The 18,354-nt window shown below is 57.9% G+C and overlaps 1 protein-coding gene across 4 annotated transcripts in view; it reads right to left on the reverse strand.

Annotated features, from left to right (window-relative positions):
- MAD1L1 (mitotic arrest deficient 1 like 1) overlaps positions 1-18,354 on the reverse strand; it is a 413,365-nt gene that overhangs the window by 81,120 nt on the left and 313,891 nt on the right. For all 4 annotated transcript variants that reach the window (XM_046666480.1, XM_046666481.1, XM_046666478.1 and 1 more), the window contains one exon: positions 10,648-10,855. In XM_046666480.1, the coding sequence (XP_046522436.1) occupies positions 10,648-10,855 (208 nt within the window). The remainder of the gene's footprint in view (positions 1-10,647; positions 10,856-18,354) is intronic.

Below are 18,354 nucleotides of genomic sequence, written 5' to 3' on the forward strand. Positions count from 1 at the left end.
GGGACAAAATTCAACATCCGACATGATAAACACTGTCAGCAATCTAAGAACAGAAGGGAACTTCCTCAACTTGATAAAGAGGATCGACAAATAATCTACAGCTAACATCACACTTAACTGTGAAAGGCTGAGTGCTGTCCCCTAAGATCAGGGACAGGAATGTGGCCAGGAGGCCTACTTTCACCACTTCTATTCAACACCGTACTGAAGTGCTAGCCAGGGAATAAGGCAAGAACATGAAATACAATGCATCCACGTTTTAAAGGAATAAACAAAACACTCCCTATTCACAGATGACATGATTGCAGACAATAAACTGCAACAATGAACCTCTCCCAGAACTAACAGGTGATTCAGCGAGGTCCCAGGATACAAGACCAACACAAAAACCACTCATATTTCTACACACAAGCAAAGAACAAATGGAAACAGTAAAAACAAACAAAAAATACTTAAATAACTCCAAAAAAAAAAATGAAACACTTAGGTGTATTTTTACGTAGTGGGTACGTGTGCCGAAATCCACAAAACGCTGGTGAAAGAAATCAAGGAAAATGCAAATCAGTGGAGAGACACCTGTGTTCTGGATTGGAAACACTCATCACAGAAACACACGGATTCTCCCCAAACTCCTCTACAGATTTAATGGAATTCCCACCAAAACCTTGGCAGGAATTTTGTAGATACAGACAAGCTGAATCTAAAATTTATATGGAAAGGCAATACAACTAGAATTGCCAAAATGATTTTGAAAAAGAAGCATAAAGTTGGAGGAATCATGCTATCGATTTTAAGACCTGCTATCAAGCTACAGCATCCAGACAGTGTGATGTTAGCAAAGCAGACACGCTCAGATCAACGCAACGGGAGAGAGAGGGGGGCAGAAATGGACCCAAACAAACCAGTCACTCGATTTGACAAAGGTGCCAAGGAAATTCAACAGAGACATGACATTCACCAAATGATGTTGGAACTAGACATTCATACGAAAAACCCCAAATCCAAGAAAGTACCTCGATCTAAATCTCACATCGTATGCAAAAATGAACTCAAAATGGATCACAGATCTAAATGTAAACTAAAAATCTTTCAGTAGAAAACGTAAGAAAAAACATGTCTTAACCTTGGGGCAGGCAGAGTTCTTAGATCTGACTCCTACAAGAGAAAACCGCTCATCAGCGTGCATCCAGATTAAAAAGGTTTGCTCTGAGAAAGACACTGTTAGAAAAGGAAAATGCCCACACTCAATACTAAGGTAAGAATCCAGTCAAAGAACGGGCAAAAACTTGCAGAGATTCCACCCAAGGGGATCCAGGGATGGCTGATATGGGACAAAAGATGCTCAGCGTCCTTAGACAGCAGGGAAATGCAAACGGAAACATGCTGAGAGTCCACCACACACACGTTAGAAAGACTGAAATACAAACCGTGACACCAGGTGCCGGTGAGGACGCGGACCACGGGACTCACACGTGGCTGCTGGGCATGCAGCCGTGCAGCCACTCGACAACAGCGTGGCAGTTCCTCACAAAGAGAACGGCCCCCTTCCACAGGACCCACCAACCCCACTCCTAAGAAAAGCACTGACATCCATGCAGGAACCTGCGCGGTCACTTCTTGCCTTCAGTGCTCCGCAGTTTGACTCTGGCCTCCCTGGCTGTGTCTGACCCACCGCCGTGGGCTGGGGTTCCACTGTCAGCTCGGTCTCCGAGCCTCTGCAGGGCTTCTCAGATGAGCCCACGGGCGTGCATCTGGTGCCCCGGTCCCTGCCTGGGAGAGGCTGCCCGCCTGGGCTGTGGGCCTCCTCTGGCTGCTGCGATCTTGGAGCTTCCCGTGTCTCTCGGGGAAGACACTGGTGCCCAGGCCACCTCAGCTCGGGGTCCAGAAACCTCTCGCTCCCCTTCAAGGTCCCTTGGCTGCTCAGCCCCCGAGGGACAGGAACATCAGGTGGAGTGTGAGGGCTCTGGGGCAGCTGAGGAGCTCCCACTGCCCCATCTGGGGGCATCTGCAGAGCTCTGGGAGCCAAGCCGGCCGGCCGCACAAGCAAACCAGCAGCCGCTTCAGACGCAAGCGGCCCCTCCCTCCCCACGTGCTGCCAGGCCTGGGCAGGTGGGCAAGGAAGGCCTCAGACAGAGACACGGGCCCTCCTGCTGCACCCGGTGCCAGTGGGCAAGCGGGGAGCGCTCTGCGGAGGCCCAGAGGGGTGGCTGGGGGAGGCCAAGGGAGTCCGAATCCTGCCTCTCCCTCTGCTCTTCCCTGCAGTCTGCGTGCCTGTTCGGAGGCAGCCCCTCCAGCTGAGAGGAACGAGCTGAGCCAGGGAAAGAGCAGGGCAGGATGCTTCCTACGCGGGCCACGGAGAATGATGGGGTGGGGGCTCGTACCCGCTCCCCGAAGTTGTCAGAGGCAGCTCCTGAGTCAAGCATGGCCTCCTGATCTCAGGGCTACAACCATCTCTAGACCTCAGGCAGCCAGACCATTGGCCACAGCAAACACTAGCTCTGTCACCTTGTGCCAGGTGCCAAGCCACGTGGAGCCTCACGTGGGACCCATGGCTGGGCCAGGCCTCCCTGCTCACTGTAAGGTCTTCCCGAGGGAGTGACTGCTCTAGGGCAGCCGCTGGGACCTGCTCCAGCAAGGTGCTCCCAGCCTTCTGGCCCTTGCCCTCCCAGGTCCCTCACAGCTCTGCCATCCTGGAGCCTGTGCGGGGCCCTGACTTCCCACAGAGGAAAGCAGCTGGCTGCTCGCTGTGGCTCCTCCAGGCTGCCCTTCCGCTCTGTCTGCCTCACTCTGATGCCATGAGTAACCCCCAGCCCTGCCCTGCAAAGCTCCCGGGGATGGTCTGGGCATGTTGGTCTTCCCTCCCCATCAGGATCGTGTTCCTTGCTGGCCGGACCCAAGGGCAGCACCGCGGCCTGGCACAGGGCTGGGCACACACGGCGGGGTAGGGGTGTGTGCAACCTCGCGTGATCCCTCCCCTGGGACACCAGCCCCTCTCCTCGGCTCCCACATGGCCTGCAAAGCTCGGCTGAAGGCCCCTGCCCTGGCCCAAGGAAGCTGCCCGGCCTCCTCCCCCACAGCCCCCTCCCTGTGCCCCTCTGCACACGCAGCCCTGCCCGCAGGGGCTGCTCTGAGGCCACCTGATTCCTGTGGCTCCTCCCTCACTGACATCCTGAGGGCAGGGAGCAGGTCCTGAGGACACCCGTGAGTCCAGCACACAGCAGGTGTCCAGTGGTTGCTGACCAATAAAGTACGTGTCGCAGCTTTGGGAGCCATAGCGAGCCCACTTGATTTCTTCAACTGCCACCACTGCACCCTAAGTCACATATGAGGAGACAGAAGCCTGGGGCTGGCTCCCCTGCCCAGGGCCCAGGGGACAGCAGGGACTCAGACAGGCCTGTGCCAAGTTGGAGCCCATGCATGGATTTCCGCCACCCACTGCACCCTGCACCCAGGTGGCTAGATGCTGTCAGGCACCTCTCTGGCCCACGACGTGGCCCTTCCCTCCTGCCCTGGCTGAACAGGAAGGAGGGCGAGTCACAAGTGTGGAGAGAAAAGCAGGAACAGAGAGGAAAAGCAGCAGAGCTGCTCCCGGCCCAGGCGGCATAAGCACCAAGCCTGCCCCAGCCAGGCCCTCCCAGGGTGTCCGCCTCCACGGGCAGAGCGGGTGGGCCCCCACCCTCCCCCTCCTCCAGAGACGCCTCAGGATCAGCTGCACCCACACAGTCAGGCAGTGACAAATCTGATCACCTTCAACGTGTTGCTCTGACAAGATTAGGTTATTTTAATATTAATGCATTACCTAATTAAATTGCAATTAATAATCTCTCTGGCCCAACCTTGATAAGGCAGGGGGGCCACGCACAGAGCCGAGAGTCAGCTGGGGCGGCGGATCTTCAGGCTCCTGCCACCCAGGGGGCTGTACCCTCGGTGCGGCTGTTGAGCAATTCCTTTGTCAGGATCCAGAAGAGCCTCCCGACAAGGTTTTCCTGCCTCACTGTCAGTCAGAGCGGAGCTACCAGAGGGTGGGTGGCGCCCCTCATCCCTCTGACCCCAGAGCAGCTCCCAGCGTGTCCACACAGAGCCTGGACGTGTCCTTCTCCTCTTTAGCAAAGCTGCTTTCCTCAGGAGCCGGGGCCCCTCTACCACTGGCCTAGCCTCCATCTCTGCCCACCCCACCCCCGCGCTCCTGCTCCCATGATCGTGATGGTCGCAGCTCAAGCCACTGTGTACCTGCTCCATCTGATGGCCCCGCTCACTCACAACGACCTCCTGGGTCACTGCAAGGCCAGAACAAAGGCCACATCCTGTGCACAGCTGACAGGAAACCCTATGACTACTCTGTCAGGGAACCGGCCACATTTTATATGGTCTGCCCATATTAATTCCAGGATGCCCGAGGGCAGGGGCCGCTGCACCTGTTTCTGCATCGCCTCTGCTCCCTTACCCGGGTCCCAGACCAGAGGAAGCCTGGCTGCTGCCAGCAACACCTGTCCTCACAGCCATGGGCCCAGGTGGAGGAGAGCTGCCCACTCGGAGGAGAGCTGCCCACTCAAAGGTGATGCGGCAGACGGGCCTGAGGGGTCTGGGGTGGAGGGTAGACAGTCCCAGAATGGAAGGTGGACAGTGTCTGGGGGGTGGGGGCATTTGCTGACGGCTAGACAGACCCTGGAGCCCTATTCTCCAGGACATGTCTCTGGGGCACCCAGAGAATCTGCTCAGAGGCCTGTAAGTGCTGAGGCTTCTCCAACTGGGGGAAGGTCACAGGTCACAGCCCGCGAGCCTGGGCCCCGAGCTCCTGGGGCCCTGTGCACAGAAGATGCATGCAGGAGGCCCAGGGGAGGGAGAGTCTGCTGAGTCATGACTGCTGACAACTCTGGGCCTCGCAGAAGTAAACAAACTCGGCCTCCGCAGAGGCAGGCGTCTCACCACCGTGCTCCGTCTGCAAGCCAGAGATCCCCTCGGCAATGGCAGTGCCACTGCCATCTGTCTACCCGGGTGCTTACAGCCACCAACAGGCACCTGGCTGTTCTAACATGCTCCCTCTGGGGATGGGGCTGCTGCCCGGCTGGGGGACCATGCTTCAGTGCCAGTGGGCAGCAGACCTGCCTGGCCTGGGGGCGGACACCTGGCTCAGCCATGGGGCTTCATCTCTCTGAGCCCCAGCCGCTTCACTTGCCAGGGAAAGTAGCATGTAGTGGTCCTGAGAGCACGAAGTGCTATAGGATTTCCGTGAAGAGTTGGACAAACACTGCAATGAGGCTACGGGTGACCACGGGGCGCAAACCAGGGCAGTTCTCAGAGCTCCCTTGCCCACCTGGGAGCACGTCCTCACCAATCCAAGAGCACATGCTCGCCCACACAGGAGCACATCCTCGCCCTCATGGGAACATGTCCTCGCCCACACGGGAGCACATGGTGGCCCACTCAGGAGCATATCCTCGCCCTCATGGGAACATGTCCTCGCCCACACGGGAGCACATGGTGGCCCACTCAGGAGCACATCCTAGCCCTCATGGGAGCATGTCCTTTCCCACCTGGGAGCACGTCCTAGCCCTCATGGGAGCATGTCCTTGATTTCAGCAGGGACGCTCCCCTCGAGTATCCCTGAGCGCTGACCCGGACCAAGCAACTCCTCACATGCCCTGGACCTCCTCCTCTCTGCGCCCCCACCATGGCAACTGCTTGGTCACCCTGTGCCCCAGAGCAAACCGGGGTGACCCGACTCCTCCCTTCCCACCCACACTTCCTGGTGGCTACAGCCCGCTGGTCTAGCCGCCGTCTCAGCATCAGGCTCCTGACACGCCTCTGCCCCGGCCCCACTCGCACCCATGCGCCTCCTAATCAAGGCTCTGCCTCCCTTCTCAGCCTCTGCAGTCCCTCCTCACAGGGCCTGCACTGGCCGTGTCCCAGGGCAGCCCGAGCGCCTCCAGGGGCTGTCCCTAGCCTGACTTGGCTTCTCGTTTTAACCCTTAGGCTTTATTTTTATGCAAAACTTACGGACACTGTTTCCGAGAGCCCAGTCTGGGACAACAGCACCTCCCACACTCCTCTGAGCCTTTCCTTCTCCCGGGGGGGCAGTGACTCCACCTCTGCTGGCCCATGTCTCCATTGCGACTTTCGCCTCTTACCGACCGACTCCGCCCTCAGCACACGGATCTCCTCTCCAGCGCCCTCCTCCCAGGGCAGCATGCAGAACCCTGCTCCCACCAGGATCCAGTACTGGGCCTTGGTGTGGGAGCACTTTCATCCTGGGGCAGGCCCTCCTGAGGGCACCCAGCACGGGGCAGTCGCCTCCTCTCTCTCTGGGAAACGTCCTCAAGCCGAGTGTTCCGAGCGGAGGGCACCCAGCACGGGGCAGTCACCTCCTCTCTCTCTGGGAAACGTCCTCAAGCCGAGTGTTCCGAGCGAGACCCCCTCCTTCTCGTCCTCTGCTGACGCGCTCCCGCTCCTCGGATCCTGGACTTCACGCGCTGTTCCTCTCATTCTCTTACCTTTTCTCCCTGCTTCCCATCTCATTGTCTCTTTGCTCTACTTTTCAGATAAACTTGCTCAATTTTATCTTAGAAATCTTCTCTTTGGATTTTCATTTAACTCTTGATATTTTTAACTTTCAAAAGTGTATTTTTTTCTCTGAAAAAAATTTTAAAGCATCTTGCGCTCATTTCGCTGTTGAAACATCCTTCCTCTTCTCTCTGAGGACACCCAGGTACCATTTTCTGGAGGTCTCCCCACTCTGAGGGTCTGCTCCCTCCAAGCTGCACTCTCTCTCCTGTCTGCCCGCTCCATCTCTGAGACCTCCGGGAATCACGGCACGCTATGGGTAACCAGGAGTGGCTTCCACAGGCACAGGGGCCTCTGAGCAGGAGAGCAGACCGTCATCTAAAGGTCACCATAGAGTGGTCTAACCGAGCCCTCCAGTGGGGCCTCCACTGTCAGTGCCTTTAGGTCTTCTCAGCTGGTCAGATCCCCCCAAGAAAAGCCTGCCCTGGAGGTCACAGCTGGCGGCGGGTGTGCCCGAGGGCAACGTCGAGAGAGAGCGCGGGGTGCGCTGGGTGCCTTGGGTCCATCTGCACTGGCCACTTCATCCTGCGTCCAGGTCAGCTCTTGTCCTGAATGGTGCCCTGTCCAGGGGTCCTCTCCATCCCTCTCCAGAGGAGTGTTCACAAATGTGAGGGAGCATCTGGATGGCCACAGATTGCTGCCCCCGCCCCAGGACTTCTGACCCGGCAGGTCTGAGATGGAGTCCAAGAACCTGCACTTCTAACAAGTTCTCAGGGAGGCCGCAGCCAGCCTGGGGCTACCCTTTGGGCATCACTGCTCCAAGAAAATAAACCTGTTTTTTGTCTTCCGTTTTTCGTTTTTGCTGGAGAGGAGAGGCAAGTGCCCACTGAGTGGAGTTGGGTGCGAGTCCCGGGGGTCTGGCTGCCTCTTCACACGCTCCCCGGCAGCCTCCTCAATCCTCCTTATCTCAGCCAGGCACTGCCCCTCCCCCGTGCGCCTTGCTGCCAATTCTGGGCCTTTGGGGAGTTGGGGGCAGAGCTGGCTGGTTCCTGGCTCTACTGTTGCCAGCTTAGACTTCCGGTTTCCTGAGTCTGCTTATCATCTTACCACCCACCCACCGACTTTCCAGGTTCCAAAGGTTTGCTGCTGAATTCTCTCTTTGTGGGTTTAAGCCTCAAGAAAAACAGAAAAAAAAAACCCAAACTACCCTTCCTATGATTTACGGAGCCTCAGGGGGAGCAGAGCAGAGGCACACGTTCAGCCGGCGTCTCTGCTGGACCCGCGGCCCCAAGTCTGCCCCACCACCCTCACTCCTTCCAAGTCGGCTAGGCAACAGCATTGCCCCTGCTGGCCGGGGCCCTTGTCCTCCAGGCAGCCTGGGCCTCACTTATGCTCCAAGGTCCCTTAGGGAAGCCGATCGATGCCCCATCCTGCAGTGTGACGCAGAAGCAACTTCTAACCCCCGTCCACTGAGGCCTTGGGCACCCGTCACAGTGCCCTGGTCAGACTCCGAGCAACTCTGTCACCACGACCGAGCACAGAGCCCGCTCGATGGGAGAAGCATGACAAACCTCACTGGATAAAGGACCTATCCTGTCAGACGACGGTCAGGAGCCCTTCTAGGAGTCCTCTCCCAAAGTGAGGAGCCACCTGAACATGCTCTCAGTTTGCATTTTCAGCTCTTGAATTTGTCAAGAACACACAGCTAGCTCAAGGCAGGAGAGGAGCTGCGGCTGGAAAAACACCCGGAAGAAAGGAGAATTCGGACCTTGAAAACCACAGCATGGCCACCCGCTTGCCAAGTAATCTTGCAAGAGTGCGTCCCCTCTCCCGGCTCTCACAGGGGAGGACAGGACTGCTGGCGAGCTGGTCACGAAGCCCACTCCCAGCTGCAGAAGCCCTGAGTCGGCACTTGGGAGCGAACCCGGTCAGGCTGCCTGGCACAGGGGCTCCATCTGCTGCCCCAGGACAGAGGCTCTGGGAAGGCCCGTCTCTGCGTGCCCAGATGCCAGGATCCTCTCTCTAACCTGGCTGCTGCCCAGTGGCCTCAAGCAGCAGCTGCTGTTCAGGACCATAAAGGGAGAGGTGGGGAAAATGTGGACGTCCAGGGAGTGGCTGAATGGTCAGGAGAGCAGAGCGGCAGCCCAGAGGGTGGCACGCCGGGTTCTGAGCTCCAGAGGGGCCTCGTGCAGCCTTAGTGACAATCTCTGCCCCACCCAGGAGAGAGGGAATTGTCTAGGAATTCAGGCATGCTTCTGTCACACTTCTGTGTCCTGATGCTCCAATTCACAGAAAAAACGGATGGAAATGACTAAGGGTCCCTGTGGTCCTGCACAGAGATTAGAGTTCCAGACTACCCCAGAAAAATAAGACGGGAGAGGCTGTGCATGAGGTGTGAAAGGAGATGTGTGTGCATAGGTGTGAATGGGGGTGGGTGTGCATGCGTACACAAGAGGGTGTGCAGTTCACGCACACATGGCCTGTGCTCATTCTTCACGAGCCCGATACAAGATCGCGGGAAAGCCACCGCAGAGCAAACATGATCTCATGAAACACCCAGAGGCCCGAGTTCAGGTGAGGCTGGCAAATTCCCACTCAACCCCGTCCTGCCAGGGTCATAGCTGAACCCCACGATGGTGCGGGAACCCGTCTCCCAGAGGACACTGGCCGACGGTCCTGGGAACTGGGACAAGACTAAGAACCACAGGCCTCCTGACGAGGAGCAGTTATGAGCTCACGACGCACCAGGCTCTGCGTTAGGGCCTCTGAGCCTCTCTGCTGCGGGACCGTCAGCCTCTGTTGTACAGCAAGACCCTGCAGTTTCAAGAGGGTGACAACGTGAGGCGCGCACAGCTGGGAACCTGCCCAGGGCTGGCTGACCCCGGAGCGCTCGACCTCAAGATCAGGTCAGCCCCAGCCCACTGTGTGCCAGGCACTGTGCCAAGGGTCGTCCACCCCCAGGAGCTCACAGGGCCATGCCTGCTGGCCCCAGGTGCTTTGAGAAAGGCTCCTTCCACGTCAGGTTGACAGTGAAACAGACGGAGGGAGAATGGACTGCATCTGAGACCCCTGACCAAGGAGCACGTTTCAGCTAGGCTCGTCCCAGCTGAGGGAGGAAGATGAGCTGATGGCTGCACACCCTTCCTGCCTCTGCCTGATGGGTGACTGCTTGGCCACCTTCACAGGGACAAGATGACAAATGCACAACCAGGAAACACAGAGGGCTTCAAGGAGGAAGAAGAACTCAGAAACCAAGAGGCAGATGGCAGGAAAACAGCAGCCTGACTCCCCAACACGACATCCCTGCAAATATCACCAGGCTGGGGCGAGAAGAGCCAGCAGCAGACACGAGAGCCGAAGGGCATCAGTGCTGTTCCGCCCAAGCTGGGGAGCCCTCGTCCCAGGCCAGCCGAGGCTGACTGGGCAGCAGCGCCAGGCACCCTTCAACAGCAAAGTGAGTCTCCGGGCGCCCCTCTGGACCCCCAGCCTGCCCCGTGGGCTGCACTGTGCATGGTGACCCTGGGAAAACTGGGCCCCAAAGAGTCCCCCCTTTGTGCTGATGGACCCACTTTTCTCTGCCCTTGCAGGGTGGACGTTCCTGGGGCGGGGCTCGACGACTATAAGAGTCCCCAAGGCATGGACTGCAGACTCCAGTGGTCACTTTCCTACACTGGAGGTGGTGAGCCGCGCGTTCAGAGGCGGTCACCCTGACTGGCAGAGCTGCAGAGGCGAGGGAGACGTGCGCCTTGGGAAAGGCATGCTCCGCACGGCACAGGCCTCTGCCGAAAGGGCTCTCCGGGCACCGCGAGAGGCACTCTGAGCAGTGAAGGACAGGCCCCACCTCCACAGAGCCCTGGACTCATCCATGACTGACCGGGCTCATGTAAGCTGACAAGCGACGTTAATCTGTTTCAGGGGCCTGAAAGGTTTCAGCCACTGTGTCCACTGCTCCCTGAGACAGTTCCTGCCGTGACCCGCAGCCCCAGGCGACTAAACCTCTGCCCGGCCCTGGGCTCTCCGTCCAGGCACCCCCTGGCCTGGCTGCCGGCACAGGACAGATGGACAGATGGATGGACGCCTGAGGCCCCCAGCAGACCGTCTGGGTCAGCCTGCCCAGGGCCGTCAAGGACAGGGGAGGGGGCCTACCTGTCACCTCCTTGGACGAGGGCAGAGCCGCGGTGGCTTCCAGGCCGGCAGGTACAGGGCCACCCCTCTCCAGGGCGCGCACCAGCTCGCGCAGCCGCTCGCACTCCTCCTGCAGCTGGGCGTGCTCCTCGTGCTGGTGCTGCCGCGCCGCACTGGCCGGGTTCATGCGCAGGTGCAGCACCTTGGTCCGGCTCGGGTCATAGTCGCCCTGTGGGACCAACGGCAGGAGGTCAGCTTGGCCGGCACCGGAGCCGAGGTTCCCAGGAGGGAGACAGAGGAGATGAGGCGTGCACAGGGCAGGGGCGCCGCCTGTACCCTGACGCTGAGCGCGAAACCGGGCATCTCGCAGCAGACATGGTGCCGGGGGTCCGCCGCCCAGTGTGACCCAGCCCTCCCACCGGGGCCACTCCACCAGAGCTCCCTGGGCTCCTGCACCCTTGGCAGGAAGGTGACAGGCCAGTACTCACCTCCAGGAGTCGTAAGGAAGGAAGCGGGAGAAACAAGAAAAGCCCACCCGACACCCGGCTGGACACTGGAGGCCCTGCACACCCGTCATGTCCCTCGGCCGTCTCAGATGCCACATGAGACAACTCTGACAGGTGGCCCTGTCATGGCACCACCCTGCTGCGTGCTCAAGGGGCAGACTCCAGTGGCTGGGGCTCTGCTGCCGGTAATGTCACCCCGGGCAGCACCTCCTGTCCAGGGGGCTTTACGAGTGCGGCCCGTAGGTTAAAAAACAAACTTAGAGAAAACAGTGAAGACAGGTCAGAGGGCCCCTCCACCCACACCCGGCGGCCCCATGCCCACACTTCAGGTCATGTGGCATGTTTGTCACCATCTTGAACTGACACTGACACGTTCTCATGAACTGAGGTCCCCGCTTTCTTCATGCTCCTTGAGTTTCCCTAATGCCCCCCTCTGTTCCAGGACCCCGTGCGGGGTCCCAGAAGACTTCCAGTCCTTGGGTTCCTTCGGCCCCGGGGCTGTGACAGTCTCTCAGCCCTGCCTCGTGTCTGAGGCCCTGACAGTGTCGGGAGGGCTGCTCAGGGGTCTGTGGAAGGCCCCCTGCTGGATCTGACGCTCCTCTCGGGATTACCGGGTTCTGGGTTGGGGAGGAAGACCCCAGAGGTCCGGTGTCCTTCGCATCACGTCGTATCAAGGCCACACCCTGTCGAGGTGACTCGATCGCCTGGCTGAGGAGTGCGCGCCGGGTCTCCCCCGTCGGCTCCCATCTGCCCCGTCCGTACTGTGCCCTCTGGAAGGAGGTCACCGTGCACGTCCCCCCCCCTCTGGCTGGGGGCTGCTCCCCTCCTGGAGGGCAGAGTGGCTGCCGTCTGGAACTCTCTGTACAGGAGACTCGTCTCTCCCGCTCATTTATTTATTCAGCCACTTAGTGATGTTAGGATGGACTTGTGGATGTTTCTGTTGTGCTCTGGCTCGTAATCCAGTTCAACGTCATCTTGTAGCTTTGGCCTCTGGGAGCTCTTTCAGTTGGCTCTTGTGTCCCTCTGATGCATCCCATCAGTGCCTTCTGTTTTCTGAGCACTTGCTTCCTCTCTGGCACTAGAAGGTGGTCCAGGCTCACCCTGTGTCCTCCTGCCCAGTCCTAGAGCCAGCCCTCGCCCCAGGGTCCCGGCTTCCTCTCACCGGAGGTGGTGTTAGAATCCACGACCGCTGGGCCCTGGGTGTGCTTGTTGCTACCGGGGTGGTATTGCCTTTGGGCTCCCGCAGCCGACAGAGCCCAGAAACCTGTGTGTGTGTGTGTGTGTGTGCATACTAACTCGTGTGTATGCTAACTCGTGTGTATATACTTAATCTATAAACATTTCTACACCTAGCCCCCAGCTCTCTAGTGACTGAACACACGTCCACACTGACATCTCCACCTCTGATCCCCACCATGTGATCGTCCAGCCCCCTCCCCTTGCTGACCCGACCTCCCGCCCCACGGTGAGGGCCTGGCTCCTGCTGTCCACCATCCACCTTCCTCGCCGCTCCGCCCAGCGCACCGTGCGACAGTAGAGAAATGGTAACCGCCTCTTCGCGGAAACGCTTCATCAGCTGGAGCTCAGTGCTCCACGCACTTCCTTCTGCCTTTAGTTTAAAACTCACGCACTTCCAGAGTCCTGAGGCCAGCACCCTTCCCGCCACCCCCTTCAGTGAGACTGTCTCACTTAACCTAAGTTGGGTTGTTTTGTCACCTTCTAGATTCCATCCCAGGAATCCCTCATCCTCCTGAACATTTTTTTTGTTTATTTTAAGAATGCTGTTTTCTGATCCTAAGCTTTTTCTCAAAAGTGCATACATCTTTTTTTTTTTGCTGGGAAAGATTTGCCTTGAGCTAACATCCATTGCCAATCTTGCTCTTTTTTTTTCCTCCTCAAAGCCCCAGTACATAGTTGTATATTCTAATTGTAGATCCTTCTAGTTATCTGTGAGCCACCACCACAGGATGGCTACTGACAGATGAGTGGTGTGGTTCCGCGACCAGGAACCGAATCCAGGCTACCAAAACAGTGAGAGTGTTGAACTTTAACCACTGGGCCACAGGGCTGGCTCCTCCTGAACAATTTCTAAAGTTTTGCATACATGAAGGTTCACTCTTTGTGCCGTCACATTCAATGGCTTTGACCAATGTCTAGGGTCACATGTGCCCCACACAGAGTCACACCGGGCAGCCTCATCCACTCACACTGACCCCACCCCGACCCCAGGCAACCACTTGTCTTTCCACTGCCTCCACAGCTGTGCCTTCTCCAGAGGGCACTCGGTGAGCCTCTTCAGACTGGCCTCTCTCACTTAGCTCTATGCACTTAAGGTTCCTCTGTGTCTTTGGTGGCCTGCTGGCTCATTTCTTGTCATTGCTGAATAGTATTCCATCGTCTGGAGGGACCACAGCTTGCTGACCCACCCACCATGGCAGGACACCGTGGTTGCTTCTAGTTGGGGCGATCATGAATAAAGCGGCCACAAAGAGCCACACGCAGGCTTTGTGTGGACCTGGGTTTTCAAGGTGTCATGTTTAACAGCTTCTCTCCGCCCACAACACACACCTGGGCCTTGTGCACGCAGCCTGTGCGTCTCTGCCTGGGTCCTCTGTCCCCGGGACGTCTCCTGGGGAACTCCTGCTCAGCCGTCAGAGCCGATTCCAACACCCTCTCCGCTAACTGTGCTGTTAGTTTCCAGTTGGGCTGGCAGCCTGCCCACCGTGAAGGAGCAACTCCCTCCCCTCCACGGGAGGGGCCCTCGCCAGAGCTCAGTCAACTGCTGAACCCCCTTCCTCCTCACCCTGGAAATCAGCATAACAGGTGGATGTGTGACCTGGGCTGGGCAATCACAGTCTTTTCCTCAAATTTTAAATTTGAGGGAGAGAAGTTTTCTTTCCTTGGAGGTTGTTAGCTAGGATGATGAAACCCTGAACCATCGGTGACATGGTCCCTTCTCTTCCCCTCCTGCCACAGGGGAAAGCAAGGTCAACCACACAGAGATTGAGAGTGAAAAAGCGTGGGTCTTAATAAGCACCTGCTGAGTGACCCAAAGTTCACGTACAAGCCCAGGCGCGGACTGGCCATGGCGACCTTGCGGGGGAGGAAGAAGGCTGGAGGACCCACCCTGGCAGACGTCACGGCACGCTGTAGATCTACAGTAACGGACACGGTGTGCTCACAGCGCAAGGACAGGCGCACGGACCAGTGGGCGAAGGATGGTTTCCCCAGCACATGGCGCACGGTCACCTGGATGCCCAAATGACCTTGACCTCACAGCACACGCGAACGTCAATTCCTGAGGGATGGCAAATCTACACATAGAAGGTAAACAATAAAGACAGAAGAGACCATCTTTATGACCTTGGAGTAGACAAAGATTTCTTAAGTAATGTTCAAAAAGTGCTAGCCACACATTTGAAAAAGCAATAAATAGGACTTACAAAATGAAGAACTTCTATTCATCAAAAGGGTAAGAAAGCAACAGCAGAGTGGGAGATCCATGAGACACGTGAATCCAACGGGCCTCACGCTCAGAACACAGAGGACTCACACACATCGGCCAGAAAAAGCCACACGGTTCAACTACTAACATGGGCAAAAAATGTGAACAGACACTTCACAAAGAAGATATCCAAAGAGCCAATGAGGAGCTCAAATCGGTCATCAGAGAAACGCAAACTGAACCCACAGGGAGGTCCCCCGCATTCCTCCCAGAACGCCCAGGGGGCAGTGAGCGGATTCAAGCATTAGGTTCAGAGCCACCAGACCTGAGTGGTGACAACGCAGGCTGGGACGACCACTGGGCAGCATCGACCAGAGGCGAACATGCGCACATCCCAAGACCAGCAGCTCAAACTGCATACAAGCATTCCTGAGAGCCAGGCACCAAAGGCCACTGTCCCTCTCTCCTAACAGCCCAGTCAGGAGACAGTGCGCGTGCCCGTCACAGAGCCTGCGGATTCAACAATGGCAGACGCACGTCAGCACGAAGACCTAGGAGCACAGACAACAATGTGGACGAACATCATAAACAACGTCCAACGAGATGAGTCACACGGAGAAGCGCGCACCGTGTGGTTCCACTGATACACCCTGCAAAACAGGCAAACGGCTCCATGCTGCTGGGGCCAGGGGAGGGGCTGCCCGAGGGCGGCGTCTGGGAGCAGCGTGAGGCCCGCGATGCCTGTCTTGTTCCCTTTTGTGGTCTGGATGCTGGTTCCCAGTGTAGTCAGTTAGTGAAAATTCACTCCTGCTCTGCACTTTCTGTATGTATATTATTATTCAATAAAAAAGTTTTTTAAAAATGTATACTGAATGAGTCCTTGGGTCCTTTTGTGCCCAGACCAGTTCTGCCCCAACTTCCCATTATGTGAATCAATTAACCCGCCTCTGTTTGTAAAGCTCACTTGCACGGGGTTTTGCCACCAAGAGTCACGCTAACAGATGAAGGACAGGTACGTACTACGTGCCCACTAAGCAGATGCTCAATGAATAAGCTGAGAAGAGAGCACACCTGGTTCTCTACCCTCAGGACAGGGACGCCCACAGGTGGGTACTCAGCTGCCTTTGAACAACGGAAGCCCACCCCTCAGCCACTGTCTGGCTGCCCAGCGGACGGCACTTCAGAGACCATGCCACACAAGGGGCATCTGCCACGCCTGCAGTCCTCACGCCCCTTAATGGTTATCCGATGGTCACTGGCCTCTTATGACTGCTCCCGATGCCAGCTCACCCACTTTTAACCTGTTATCTCTAATCCACCTCCCCTCTGAGACACGACGATGACAAAATCCTAAATCAAGAAACTACCTACACGTAATTTCTAAGTAGGAAAGATGCCAGTCACTCTTTGAGTTGGCACTGAAATGCGTGGTCTTTAGGACGCTGTTCCCTCGGGTCCAAGTCCCTCCCATCTGTCACGGGTCAGTGCAGATTCCGTGACAACACTGGCAGCCTTCCCACGATGCTGCCTTCCCTTTGGGGGACGTGACAGGGGCGATGATACCTCCTGAGGGTCTAAGGCCCCAGGACCTGTGAGGACAGACGCTGTCGGCGCAGAGAGCAGAGCACCCTGCGTGCACTCACTGCAGAGCGCCATCGTCTGCAGGGCTCACTGGTCGGGAATGACCTCCTGTCCCCATCCTTCCACTGGCTGACTGTCTCCACTTCCAGGGCCCAGGGGCGGCTCTGGCACGCAGGAGGAGCTCAAAGAGCCACTGAATTGAGCAGAGGTCTCTGACTCACACCAACCTGCTAAGGAGGCCGGAGGGGCCCTGGTCATCAGGCGGTCACATCAGATGCCACCTGCGGGGTCCCAGGCTCCTGCAGGCATGAGTGGACACACGGCTGCTCCCACACACTGCGAGGCAGAGCTGGTCACTCCTACAGGCCAACAAGACTCCTGGAGCCAGGACGTGCAGTCGCCGGAAAGCCAGCCAGGCCCTTCCCCATGGAAAGCAGCTTCTACACAGATCTCCTCACAAAAAGTCCAATTCCAACCAGTCAGTGTAGACACTCTCTAATAAACATTAAAAAGAACACATCGGCTTCTAAGAACAACTCAGTGCCTTCCACACTACGAAGCATGTTCACACCAGCTTCTCCCTGTGGTCCCCACAGGGCCCAGCAAGGGGGGAGGACAGGCGTCATCGCACCTCTCAGGATGAAGACCCCCACGCGCCTAAGGCAGGCAGCTGGCCTCCTCTTCCACCCGTGAGGTCTAGCTCTGAGGCCCTGATGACTCCCTGCCAGCCTGGGGGGGTCTCACTTCTTCCCCTGAGTCCTCCCAGATCCCAGGAGAGCAGCCCACTTGACCGACTGGCACGGAGGCCGTGTGGAAATGACCCGACCTGTGTCTCTGTGAGTGGAGGGAGAGCGTGACCCGGGTCAGAGGCCCTCCCTTGGGATCTCCTCACAGTCACACCCCCTTCCCTTCTGTCTGCAAGCCCCCCTGGGAAGGATGGGGAGGCTGCCACCTCCTCACACTCTGAGCCCTGGTCCTCAGCCAGGAGTGACATTTGTGGGGTCTGAGGCCCTCAAGAAGTCACAGTAAGAGCCATGCCCCTCTGGCCATCAGCTCCCTGGGCCTCCCTGACAAGGACGGCCACTGCAGGGCACGGGAGGGAGAAGGCCAGTGTCAAAGGCCTCACAGTCTCCCAGTGCAGGGAGCCCACCCCAGAGACCTGCCGCCTGCGCTGAGGAAGGCGCGATACCCGTTCCAGCGCAAGGCCAGGCCGGACGCAAGACTGGCGGTGCATACGCGTGCGGCCTCTGCTCTCCCTGCCACTAGGCACAATAAGATCCTGGCATCCTCTGAGATGACGGGCAGCGTCCCGCTGGCCCAGGGACCCCGCCCGCCTCTGTAAACGAGGGACTCTGTGCCCGCCCAACAGTCGCCTGCCTGCCTCCCAGCTCCGACACGCACACACTCCCCTCCTCCTCCGACAACCCAGCCTCTCCTCGCCGCTGTGACTTCTGCCCACGCACGTCTCCTCTCTTCCAGGGAGAACCGGGGAAACGGCGTCCTTTATTCAGATCGTCAAGTTCTCCGGGGAAAGAGGCTCGGTGTGGACACGCTGATTAAGTGAAGCAGTCTCAGCACAGGGGCACAAGCTGCCGTGGGCACTGTCCCTCCAAGTCACTGAAGGACAACGTGGCCACTGCGGAGCACCTCATGCGGGGCCAGCACCTGCCAGCCTTCAGCCAGCCACCAGCCAAGACCCCCAGAATGTGCCTCAAAAAGGGAGGAGGGAGGGGCGGGGGAAGGAGCAGCAAGATCCTGCCTCTCTTACATGCCACCCCTTGGGAAGTGAGACCTTCCTGACACCACTCTGCACAGGCAACATGGGGGCCCTGAAACCCCCTTGAGGGAGGGGAGCGGGAGACCCTGACTTTGGCCAGAGACCCAGGGGCAACGTGTGTAAGGCCCCCAAGCTGCCGGCAGAGAGAGCAGGGTCTGCACACGTCACCCCCTCAGCCTTTTTCCTTCTGTGTATCACCTCAGAGAGGGCGGGACAGTCCACCCACCAGGCCCAGTGGAAGACTGGAGGCCTGGGGCCCGGCTGCCTCGTGGAAGCCTGCTGGGGAGAGAAGGCACTGCACGGGGAGGATGCACGGGGAAGACGTGCAAGGCTCTTCATGGATGTCTGAGAGCTTTGTAAGAACCTCCCAGGATAAAGACATCCTGTAAGTCGGGCTGAACCACAGGCTCTCCGGGTGG

Source organism: Equus quagga, chromosome 7 (genome assembly GCF_021613505.1).
Source record: "Equus quagga isolate Etosha38 chromosome 7, UCLA_HA_Equagga_1.0, whole genome shotgun sequence".
NCBI lineage: Eukaryota > Metazoa > Chordata > Mammalia > Perissodactyla > Equidae > Equus > Equus quagga.